General features: G+C 45.8%; 1 protein-coding gene across 7 annotated transcripts in view; it reads right to left on the minus strand.

The window, feature by feature from the left end:
- Positions 1 to 12,457, minus strand: part of CASKIN1 (CASK interacting protein 1) — a 184,327-nt gene that overhangs the window by 14,521 nt on the left and 157,349 nt on the right. For 5 of the 7 annotated variants that reach the window (XM_073559238.1, XM_073559236.1, XM_073559243.1 and 2 more), the window contains 2 exons: positions 12,152 to 12,221; positions 9,766 to 9,860 (listed from right to left, as the gene is read on the minus strand). In XM_073559238.1, the coding sequence (XP_073415339.1) occupies positions 9,766 to 9,860; positions 12,152 to 12,221 (165 nt within the window). The remainder of the gene's footprint in view (positions 1 to 9,765; positions 9,861 to 12,151; positions 12,222 to 12,457) is intronic. The other 2 variants (XM_073559241.1, XM_073559237.1) reach the window with 1 other exon arrangement.

Raw genomic sequence — 12,457 nt, forward strand, 5'->3', positions numbered from 1 at the left:
CTACATATGCACCCTCACATGGCCCCTACATATGCATCCTCACATGGCCCACTACATATGCACCCTCACATGGCCCCTACATATGCATCCTCACATGGCCCACTACAAATGCATCCTCACATGGCCCCTACATATGCACCCTCACATGGCCCCTACATATGCATCCTCACATGGCCCCTACATATGCACCCTCACATGGCCCCTACATATGCACCCTCACATGGCCCCTACATATGCATCCTCACATGGCCCCTACATATGCATCCTCACATGGCCCCTACATATGCATCCTCACATGGCCCCTACATATGCATCCTCACATGGCCCCTACATATGCATCCTCACATGGCCCACTACATATGCATCCTCACATGGCCCACTACATATGCATCCTCACATAGCCCCTACATATGCACCCTCACATGGCCCCTACATATGCATCCTCACATGGCCCACTACATATGCACCCTCACATGGCCCCTACATATGCATCCTCACATGGCCCCTACATATGCACACTCACATGGCCCCTACATATGCACCCTCACATGGCCCACTACATATGCACCCTCACATGGCCCACTACATATGCATCCTCACATGGCCCACTACATATGCACCCTCACATGGCCCCTACATATGCATCCTCACATGGCCACTACATATGCATCCTCACATGGCCCCTACATATGCATCCTCACATGGCCCACTACATATGCATCCTCACATGGCCCACTACATATGCACCCTCACATGGCCCCTACATATGCATCCTCACATGGCCCACTACATATGCACCCTCACATGGCCCCTACATATGCATCCTCACATGGCCCCTACATATGCATCCTCACATGGCCCCTACATATGCATCCTCACATGGCCCCTACATATGCATCCTCACATGGCCCCTACATATGCATCCTCACATGGCCCCTACATATGCATCCTCACATGGCCCCTACATATGCACCCTCACATGGCCCACTACATATGCATCCTCACATGGCCCCTACATATGCATCCTCACATGGCCCCTACATATGCATCCTCACATGGCCCCTACATATGCACCCTCACATGGCCCCTACATATGCATCCTCACATGTCCCACTACATATGCATCCTCACATGGCCCCTACATATGCATCCTCACATGTCCCACTACATATGCACCCTCATATGGCCCCTACATATGCACCCTCACATGGCCCCTAAATATGCATCCTCACATGTCCCACTACATATGCATCCTCACATGGCCCCTACATATGCATCCTCACATGGCCCCTACATATGCATCCTCACATGGCCCACTACATATGCATCCTCACATGGCCCCTACATATGCATCCACACATGGCCCCTAAATATGCATCCTCACATGTCCCACTACATATGCATCCTCACATGTCCCCTACATATGCATCCTCACATGGCCCCTACATATGCATCCTCACATGGCCCACTACATATGCACCCTCACATGGCCCCTGCATATGCATCCTCACATGGCCCCTACATATGCATCCTCACATGGCCCCTACATATGCATCCTCACATGGCCCCTACATATGCATCCTCACATGTCCCCTACATATGCACCCTCACATGGCCCACTACATATGCATCCTCACATGGCCCCTACATATGCATCCTCACATGGCCCCTACATATGCACCCTCACATGGCCCCTACATATGCATCCTCACATGGCCCACTACATATGCATCCTCACATGGCCCCTACATATGCATCCTCACATGTCCCACTACATATGCACCCTCATATGGCCCCTACATATGCATCCTCACATGTCCCACTACATATGCACCCTCATATGGCCCCTACATATGCACCCTCACATGGCCCCTAAATATTCATCCTCACATGTCCCACTACATATGCATCCTCATATGGCCCCTACATATGCACCCTCACATGGCCCCTACATATGCACCCTCACATGGCCCCTACACATGCATCCTCACATGTCCCACTACATATGCACCCTCATATGGCCCCTACATATGCACCCTCACATGGCCCCTAAATATTCATCCTCACATGTCCCACTACATATGCACCCTCATATGGCCCCTACATATGCACCCTCACATGGCCCCCCCATATGCATCCTCACATGGCCCCTACATATGCATCCTCACATGGCCCCTACATATGCATCCTTGTGAAGTACAGTATTCAGATGTACGGGATATCTTGTTCTCAAATACTCCATTTTTGTTCTTGCGACGCCATTTTGTTGTTTACAAGATACATTTTGTAATTAGGTGAAAGTTCGCAGCTGTTATGAAACTAGACTGTCCCAGTCCGAGCAAGATATAAGATATGAGACTCTGAATAATGTGCTATTGTTCTATTTTCTTCGTCATGTAACTAGGGACATATTCCGATTTCCTTGCAATGCAATTGGCTTATAAAGTGAAGTATTAACATGATGCTATTGGTAGTTGAGAACTTTGCTTAACTAAACAAAATATTATAAAAGAAGTGACTAAAATAAAGGGGACTAGTGATCTGTCTTGATCCTCCCGTACAGAGACCCCAGTCTCCGTGTGGTCATTCCCAGTTGCTAGCAACGCCCTGTGAACTAATTTGGAAATCACTGGATCAACCGTGAAGGGTTAATTTAGCCCTCCCTCAACAGTTTGGCACCCAACGTGGGGCCCCCGGAGGAGAACAAGACAAAGGTCCCTCAGTGCGGACACAGGTGCTGGAAAATTGGGACTGATCATCCCCCACAACAACCACGGTAAGTTGGCAGTTATACTGTTCAGACTGACTGTTGGTGTGGTTTTCCTGTGCTTGTTGCTGCAAAGAGGATCTGAGGTTTGTCCCCGTGGTGGGGTGATTCTTGGGTGGAATCATATAGAGGTGCAGTCCCGTTGGGGGCCCAGTGCTCGAACCGTACCTCATAAGGGACGGACACCCCGGATTGACCAGTGATTGTGGCTCTCTTTAAAGTCAAAATATCCTGAAGTCCTGATCACTGTTAGTATTGGGCATGGTGAGGTGATCGAAGATTGGGTAGGATACGTAACTCAGGTATATATAGATATATATATAACCAGAGGTGTCCGGAGGGATAGTCTGAGACGCCCTCCTCCTTTCACTGAATACCGCGAATTTTGGGTATCCCAGAGGGGGATTGACCCTGTGGAACAAACTGAGACGGCCGCTCCAGTATTGTGCACAACTGAAGTAAGGATATTTAGCTCTAAATGAGAGAATCCGTGGAAGGAAAAGAAGAATTTCGTGGCTTGGCACATGAATTGTGTGACAAAGGTGTTAGGAAGAACAGAGGAAGTGAATTCTGATTGTTTCTGTTACTGCTATGTTGAAGAAGAAAAATTGTCTATTATGACAGGGAATGGAAGTCTTGTGGTTTAAGAAAGTGACTGTGGTGTGAGAAAGTGATTAAAGAAGGAACTGAAATTAATGAGACTAATGTGTCAGGCAGATAAACAGTTAAAAGTGATGATTTGAAACAAGAGGTCTCCCTGCTAGATGATAAGGTTTTTCCCCAGGAAATCAAGCCTCTCCTCCCGACTGTAAGCTCTGTGCCCCTTAACCCTAAGGCACAGATATATCCTGGACTACCAAAACTCAGTACGCCCCCACCCTATGATCCTGCCGGGTGGATCTGTGCTGTATGCGGAGGTACTAATCCTCAGTGGAGAGAGGTCTGTTATAATTGTGGTACAAGGAGACAGGGAGTAACAGCCCCCATTTTTCCTTTGTTGAATGCTGACGGCACCTATTATCATCCACCGCCAGCCTCAGTCCTCGTTATGCCTAATATTGCTAGTGGTTATGAGTATCCACCCCCTCCTCTTTTAATCACCCGATCCAGAGAGGGGAAAAAAAAAAGTTTTCAGAAGAATTTAACCCGTCTGTTCAGCAGAGAGAGGAAAAAAAAAAGAAAAAGCAAACTAGCAGCTGCTCCAGCTCCCACCATCGCGCTCAGAGCGGCTGCGAGCACACAGTTTGTCCCTTATCAGTGTGCCCTTCAGCCCACACAGCAAACTCTGGCCCCCCCCTCAGACTTCAGCTCCTAATCCTATGACTAGGAACCTTTCTCCCCAGCCCCTCCCTGCTAATTCTCGTCTGCAATGCTGGCGCTGTGCCCGACTCAGACACTTTCAGAGAGATTGTCATTCCCCTGCTGTTTTAATTGGAGTAGATGGCAGACCCAATTAATATATTTTTATAAACGCCATCCCTGTGGGACCCTTCCCCGAGGTTACTACTCAGTTTGTAATCTCTCCCACATGTCCAGTAAATTTACTAGGGGCAGATTTATTATCACAGTTCCGCTCCAGAATACAATTCCAAGATGATGGTTCTTATGTTACATAATCCCTATGTAGATGAAGACAGTGAGGAAATCTATATTTTGCATGCCTTTCCCACAGTTATGCCACAAGGGGCCCAAAACAGTCCCAGCCAGTTTGCAAAAAATATGAGCAGTTGTCTTTTGCCATTGCTGCCACTGTTAGCCTCCTCAAGTATCTGGCAGCACTGAACTGTCGGGTTTCGGCCTCGAAACTTCAGTTCTGCCTTGGTCAAGTAATATTCTTGGGTCACTGTCTCCTTCAGGGTGCCAGACACCTCGCAGAAGAAAGAAAAATAGCTGTCAGCTCCCTTCCTTTCCCAAAAGATGAAGCTGAACTCCAGCGTTTTCTTGGACTATGCACTTATTTTTGTCAGTGGATACCAGATGCATCCCGCATAATGCAACCCCTTTTACAACGCCTTAAAAGACGGTATAATGAACTATAAGAGGGCAGTGATGAGGATTACCTCCAATATGATTGTTCCCAACTTCTGACTGAAGAAACAGCTACTCCACCAAATGTCAGTGAGAATCCACTCCCAGATCCTGATCTGGTGTTATACACGGATGGTTCAAGATATGCTGATGAGTTTGGTAGATTCCACACGGGATATGCTGTTACCACAGAGGACACTGTAGTGCACGCAGCTGCGCTCCCGCCCTCACAGTCAGCACAAGAAGCAGAACTCCAGGCTCTGTCTACTGCATGTACTTTGGCCAAGAACAGACGGGCTAATATATACACGGACTCACGGTATGCATTTGGTATTGCTCACGATTTGGGGGCTCTATGGGCCTATCGAGGGTTTTTACTACTGCCGGAACCCCAGTGAAAAATGCTGAAGCTGTTAAAGCCCTCATGGACGCGATCAAATTACCTACTCAGGTGGCCATTATCAAAGTTAAGGCGCACGGTCCTAGGAACAGTCCACAGACTGTTGGCAACGCATTTGCAGATATGAAAGCAAAAGCCGCCGCTCTCTTACCCGTAGAACCAACCATACTAGCTATGGTGACCACACGCTCTCAGCATAAACAGTTACAAGAAGCATTGACCCTACAAGAACCTGATGATCTACAACAGACTGAAGTTTTCTGTCGGACCCCGCGAGACCGCTTAATGACGATGCAGAGAATGTCTCCAAAGGAAGAGGTGAAGCAATGGAAGACTGATGGAGCACGTATGGATAATGGTCTCTGGAAAAAGGACCATCTCGTGTGTCTCCCTAAGCGGATGTACCCTGCTATTGTGCCACATGGGCACACGGGCCTACACATCGAGGAAAGAATCAGGCCCTCGCACTGGTGCAAAAATTCTACTGGGCCCCGGAAATTTCCACAGTTTTGGCAGCGCTCAACCATTCCTGTAATATCTGTCAGACTTGTAATCCCGTTCAACTTCAACGTGTACCCCCGAAGCATCTTGCTAAGCCCGACTATCCTTTCCAAAGGCTCCAAGTGGACCATATCACATTGCCTAGGTCTGGAAGGTATGAATACTGTTTGGTTGTTGTTGACATGTTCTCCAGTTGGCCGGAAGCATTCCCTGTTACCAACATGACTGCAAAGACCACAGCGAAGAAACTGGTGATGGAAGTCATATGCAGATATGGGGTTCCAGATGTTGTTGAAAGTGATCAAGGCCCGGCCTTTTCTTCTCATGTGTACCAAGAAGTTCTGACAATGCTTGGATCCAATGTAGCCCTCCATACTCCGTACCACCCACAATCCAGTGGGGAAGTTGAGAGGCTGAACGGCACACTGAAGGGACAATTGACCAAAACGATGCAGGAGACTATGGCTCCATGGCCAGAGCTCCTACCCATTGTACTATACCACATTCGTACTACCCCTATTGCAAAACATAGCCTGTCCCCATATGATATATTGTTTGGTGCTAGGCCCCCAGTTGCAAATTTCCAGCCTCAGCAGTTATCAGAAGAAACTGACCGTGCTGTTCAATGTGTTATTCAGCTTAGTAAAAATCTTGCTAACACCCATGCTCTAGTTTCCTTTTCTTTTCCAGATTCAGCAGAAACCGGCACTTGTCATAACCTGAAGCCTGGTGATTTGGTAGTCGTGAAAAGGCATGTCAGGAAGCACGGACTAGAACCCTTGTATGACGGTCCCTATCAAGTCCTCCTCATCACCCAACAAGCCAATAGCAAATAAAGGGGACATAATGTTTTGTTTTTCCGCATTTTCCATATTATTATTGGTAACTTAAAAGTTAAAGTTAGAATATATTCAAAGACTCAGATCAATATGATAAAGACAATGATCGCAATAAAGACAGTTGGTGGTCAGACACTTTCTCCTTTCTCAATCCAGCCAATTGATTTAAGGGAATTGGGGGCTGGATAGCTGGGATCTTACAAAGCTTGTTGCATATTGCTGCCTGTATCCTTGTTGTATATGTGATTCTAAAACTTGTTCTTTGGTGTATCTCTGTATGTATTAGCAAATTCTGCACTAAGACAGCTAATGATGATAACAAAGGCGTCGTTGCCTCTGCACTTCTCTACACAGATCTCAAAAGGTTACTTGATGAAGATGTTGAAGCCAAGCACATGGCTACCTACAAAAGATCTCCACCACTGTTATTAAAAATTGTTATTTGTGAATTGCAGTATACAGGGGGGACGGGTGCGCTGCGACAGCCATAACTGGTAACACGGCATCAGTCATGTGAAGACCAGTACCCCTAGAGCTTATAGCTTGGGATAGCACCTCTTAGGCTAGTTTCACACTAGCGTTTAAACGACGCGCGCACGGCGCCGCTAAGCCACGCCCCCTGCCCGCCCCTTCCTGTTATCGCCTCCTCCGAGCGCAGAGGGCTGCATGCGTTATGCGCACCCTATCTTTAGCATAGGGTGCGCAGGCCGTGCGCAACTATGAATATAGCGTGCGCTGCACATTTTTGGAGGTGCGCCGTGCGCGCCGAACGCAGCATGTTGCATTTTGGCGCGCACGGCGCACATTCAAAAATGCGCAGCGCACGCTATATTCATAGTTGCGCACGGCCTGCGCACCCTATGCTAAAGATAGGGTGCGCATAACGCATGCAGCCCTCTGCGCTCGGAGGAGGCGATAACAGGAAGGGGCGGGCAGGGAGTCGGCAGGGGGCGTGGCTTAGCTGCGCCGTGCGCGCGTCGTTTAAACGCTAGTGTGAAACTAGCCTAATGCTGCATATTAGTTAGCAAAATTTATCTAGGGGGGATTATGAAGTACAGTATTCAGATGTACGGGATATCTTGTTCTCAAAGCCTCCATTTTTGTTCTTGCGAAGCCATTTTGTTGTTTACAAGATAATTTTTGTAATTAGGTGAAAGTTTGCAGCTGTTATGAAACTAGACTGTCCCAGTCCGAGCAAGATATAAGATATGAGACTCTGAAGAATGTGCTATTGTTCTATTTTCTACGTCATGTAACTAGGGACATATTCCAATTTCCTTGCAATGCTATTGGCTTATAAAGTGAAGTATTACCATGATGCTATTGGTAGTTGAGAACTTTGCATAATTAAGCAAAATATTATAAAAGAAGTGACTAAAATAAAGGGGACTAGTGATCTGTCTTGATCCTCCCATACAGAGACCCTCGTCTCCATGTGGTCATTCCCAGTTGCTAGCAACGCCCTGTGAACTAATTTGGAAATCACTGGATCAAACATGAAGGGTTAATTTAGCTCAACATCCTCACATGGCCCCCTACATATGTATCCTCACATGGCCCACTACATATGCATCCTCACATGGCCCACTACATATGCATCCTCACATGGCCCACTACATATGCATGCTCACATGGCCCCCTACATATCCAGCACCCTCAAATGGCCCCCTCATATGCACGCTCACATGGCCCCCTACATATGCACCCTCATATGGCCCCCTCATATGCACCCTCATATGGCCCCCTCACATGCACTCTCATATGGCCGCCTCATATGCACCCACACATGGCCCCCACATATACATCCTCACATGGCCCCCTACATATGCATCCTCACATGGCCCTCATATGGCCCCCTCATATGCACCCTCATATGGCCCCCCTCATATGCACCCTCATATGGCCCCCCTCTTATGCACCCTCATATGGCCCCCCTCATATGCACCCTCACATGGCCCCCCTCATATGCACCCTCACATGGCCCCCTCATATGGTCAACTTTACTCCAGTACGTATGGCTGCCATGATCGATATGCCCAATCCTGATCTGTGAAGTCATCCGATTTAGGAGAAACTAACCCCCCCACCCCACCCCAATAGAAGCTCAGCTAAGCTTTTTGGGGTGTACATGTCACACTTGTTGATTATTTCCAATGATGACTACAGTATAATGAATGCAGCTCTGGAGTATAATACAGGCCTTTTACCTCCCATTGGGGCTTGATATATCCTTGCTGACATGTTCCATTTTTTTTTACAAATGTAAAAATTAAAACCTGTAATCAGGATTTGTCGTCTGCCATAATATAAGTCTGAATAAGTACAGACGTGTCTAGGGAGAGGGCAGACAGCTTCCCTTACATACGGCCATTACTCACGGCTGGGAGATCAATGCATATATTGATTAAGGATAAGAACAACCTCGTTCAAGGTGAAACCTCTTACAAGGAGACTCCCATGGGAGAAATGGAGATCTATAGTAAAGCTACGGTACAGTGCTACACATATAGGGGGCGATCGTGTGAAGCGACACACTATGGGCCCAAATCATCATTGGAGGGTTTTTTGGTGCACATGGTTCATGAATATTGTGCGAAATCAAAAATTCACAAACTCTCCATACTTTTATATTCAACCTGTTTGGCGACTTTTTACTGAAGAAACAAAAAGGGAGAAGTTCTGCAAAATTGTCATAAAATTTACACCAAAATTGGAATTTTAGTACAATTGATCAAAAAAAAATTGAGTGCCTTTTCAAAACGTCATAATTGATGAAGCAGCCAAAAACGTCTGAGAAACCCAAACCTCAGCCACAATGATGAACATAAAAAAACTCAGAGGCAAACACATATACAATAAACTTTAAAAAAATGGGCACATTAAAATGATTATAGAAAAACACCAAAAACTAGATAAAAAGGCACAAATGCAATAATTAATTGGGCCCTATAGGTCTTCTGACTAATCAATAGACCTGTACATTAAAGACGCAACTAATCTATCATTATTATATACATTGCAATGGCGGCTTGAAGAGGGTGTTAATTGTTACACGCATGCAGGGAGAGACCTTTCAGTCATTGGCTCATCCCCGCCCACCGCCAATGACTGACAGGTCTCTCCCTGCATGCCAAATTTATTTTTCCCCTTAAAGGGATAAAGGGGGCATAGATACATTATGACGTTATATACTTTAAATAGTTTTGTTTAATCCTGTCTCTGCCGCCTACCTTTCCTTCCGTCATTGCTTCCATTTTCTTTGGGTGGTCTCCAAAGGACTGCTCGATGTAAGGACAGCTCGTGACACTCTGGGGTCTTGCGGATCCTTCAAATAAATTAGAATTGCTTTAAGATTTTCAGACACGTAAAACAATCTCGAAACCCACCGCCTCTGATCCCAGCGGAGGGCAGCGAAGAATTGCCAGATAATTAACAATGAAAGCCTTTTTTATGACATAGAAGATTATCTAAGGAGAATGATAATTATAATGCAAGAGGGTTACACACAGTACAGTCAGCACCGAGGAGCCGCCATTCACGGGGTCACAATCGCTAGAATATCACAAAGCAATGCAGGGTAAAAGATCAGAAAGGAGACATGCATCTACAAGGAGGATTGACTAGGCACAGTTCACATGGGAGGACGGGGCAAGGCAGAATCATATATAGACTGAGATGGCGTTAGTAAAATTTAGGAATCTGCTGGCGTCCATCAGATGAGACCCAAAGCGGGGTTAATAAAGGGTTAAAGCAATACAATCTCCTATTCCAATGCAGGTATTAGTTGTATGAATGCAGTTAGAGCATCTACCCTTGAAGTGAATCTCCACCTTTTATCATTATGTCATTTTGTTTCATATTTTAATAGATTTTTCTGATACACAGCTCCAAATTCCCGGCATAAACATTGAACAAAATGATAAAATTATGTTTACCCGCAGACACCACTAGAGGGAGCACAATGAATACTGTTTTATTATAGAGTTCAATTTGAAAACAGTATTCATTAAGCTCATGCGCACCCTCTAGTGCTGACTGCGGACATATAAAATTCTGAGCTCTGTCCTTTCTGGCAGATGCAATGTGTTTGGGCATTGCGTCCATTATTGTCCTCTCCTTGGCTTCTCCTGACTTTTATGCTACAGTCAAATCTATTTCCAAGTTCAGTCGAGTTTACTTAGTTGTTTTCCACACAAACCTCTCAGCAAGTTACCAACTGTTCATAGCTTGCTTTTGCAATCAAGGTAACGCATCTCTTCAAGCTTTCAGGTTTCCTATACTTTATCATATAACTGCTATTAACCGTTGCACTGCTGAAAGATGCCAGAATGTATTTACATCTCTGTTACCATGCTGATACTAACTATTGCCCTGCTGGAAAAAGAAACCAGACTGCATTTACTTTTCTGTTACATTGCTGCTATTAACCATTGCCCTGCTGGAAGAAACCAGACTACAGTCCTTCGATTAACTGCTTCTTTGCTGGAAGATACCAGTTTTCTTTACTGCTATTGTTTCTGCGAGTATCCACATGCCTGTCTCTGCTTCATCTGTGTTACCTGCTCTGCATGTCTGCCCTTCTGCATATTGTTTTATACGGGTCTTCGCTGATCCAAAAGTCATCCGTCATGACTTTGTCCACTGCACCAACCTCTTGTCTGTGCTGCTTACACAGACCTACGGCTTAGAGAATCCACCCCACCAGGTGAGCCCATAATGCTATCATTATACTCCATGTCTATGTAGGGAAATGTAACAAGATATATCATCAGAAAAATGTAGTTCTAGCTTATATTTATTAAGAGTCGAAATTCACTTTAAATTTTAATTATTTCCTAATTAATATGGCCTTCAAGTTGGCATAACTTCTTTTCAGCCATTATTTTGTTATGTTTTTAAGGAATTGAGTGGCAACCAATGAGAGGTCTTTCACCTTTCCTAGAGTCCTAATGACTAATCTACATAGTTACGCCACACCATAGGAGCACGTTATGTCCCACTACACAACTAAGCAGAAATGCATTTCAGGAGTCTGGGAAAGTTGGATGGAGGCTGTGAAGGCAGCCATATTGGTTGTCACTTACAAATGACTTGAACTAAAAATGAACTGATGCATCTATAGAGAAATACTGAAAATGACCGGACGCTTCCACCCATATGTTACCATGGGCCGATGGATTTTTTAGTAAGGGCCGGATCAAGACTGGTGGAGAGAAAAACATTAGGGGCCCCCAGCCCCTCTAGTGCTTTCTTGTGCGGCCCATTATTCTACAGGAGAATTTCTATAAGTTGGCACGTGTAAGTTAGAAAGCTCCATGTTGGGGCTCGAGGAGCTATAGAGGTGGTGGAGGCCCCTGGGTGGTGCAGGCCCATGGCCATGTGCCCCTTTGCCCTCCCTTTAATCCAGCCTTGATCTTCTATGTACAGCTACATAAGTCATGGGGAACCCATCATTTTGCCAATTGGCCCTTTCGGCTATAATGATCGTGCCCATCTTTCACCAACTAGGGCAAAAATAAAGTGAGTCGGCTCGGTATTGCTGTATTGTGCATCAGGTTTATTTTCTAGAAAATTCTGCTTCTTCACACTGGATTTTTTTTTGGTAGATCCACGCACCTGTGTGGCCCTCACAGGCGTCTCCGGGCTCCTGCCCCAATGCCTTCTGGGAAAGAACAGTGGCGAGCAGCTGAAATGGAACGGACGTGAGGACAAAACCAAAAAGGAAAAAAAGGATGTAAAGAGGAAAAAAAGTGAGATGGAGAAATATGGAACGGGAGGTCCTTTCCTATCGCCTTAATGTTTTGCAAATTTTAATAAATTTTTTTTAAAACCAAACAGGTGGCAGAAATGTGCCTACCATACCCAGTGTACCCACCCAAAAGGGACTGAGCTCAATTAAAGCATAATCTCGATAACAAACTA

The sequence above is a fragment of the Dendrobates tinctorius genome, unplaced genomic scaffold (assembly GCF_039654945.1).
Source record: "Dendrobates tinctorius isolate UK_male_01 unplaced genomic scaffold, ASM3965494v1 ptg000267l, whole genome shotgun sequence".
Lineage (NCBI taxonomy): Eukaryota > Metazoa > Chordata > Amphibia > Anura > Dendrobatidae > Dendrobates > Dendrobates tinctorius.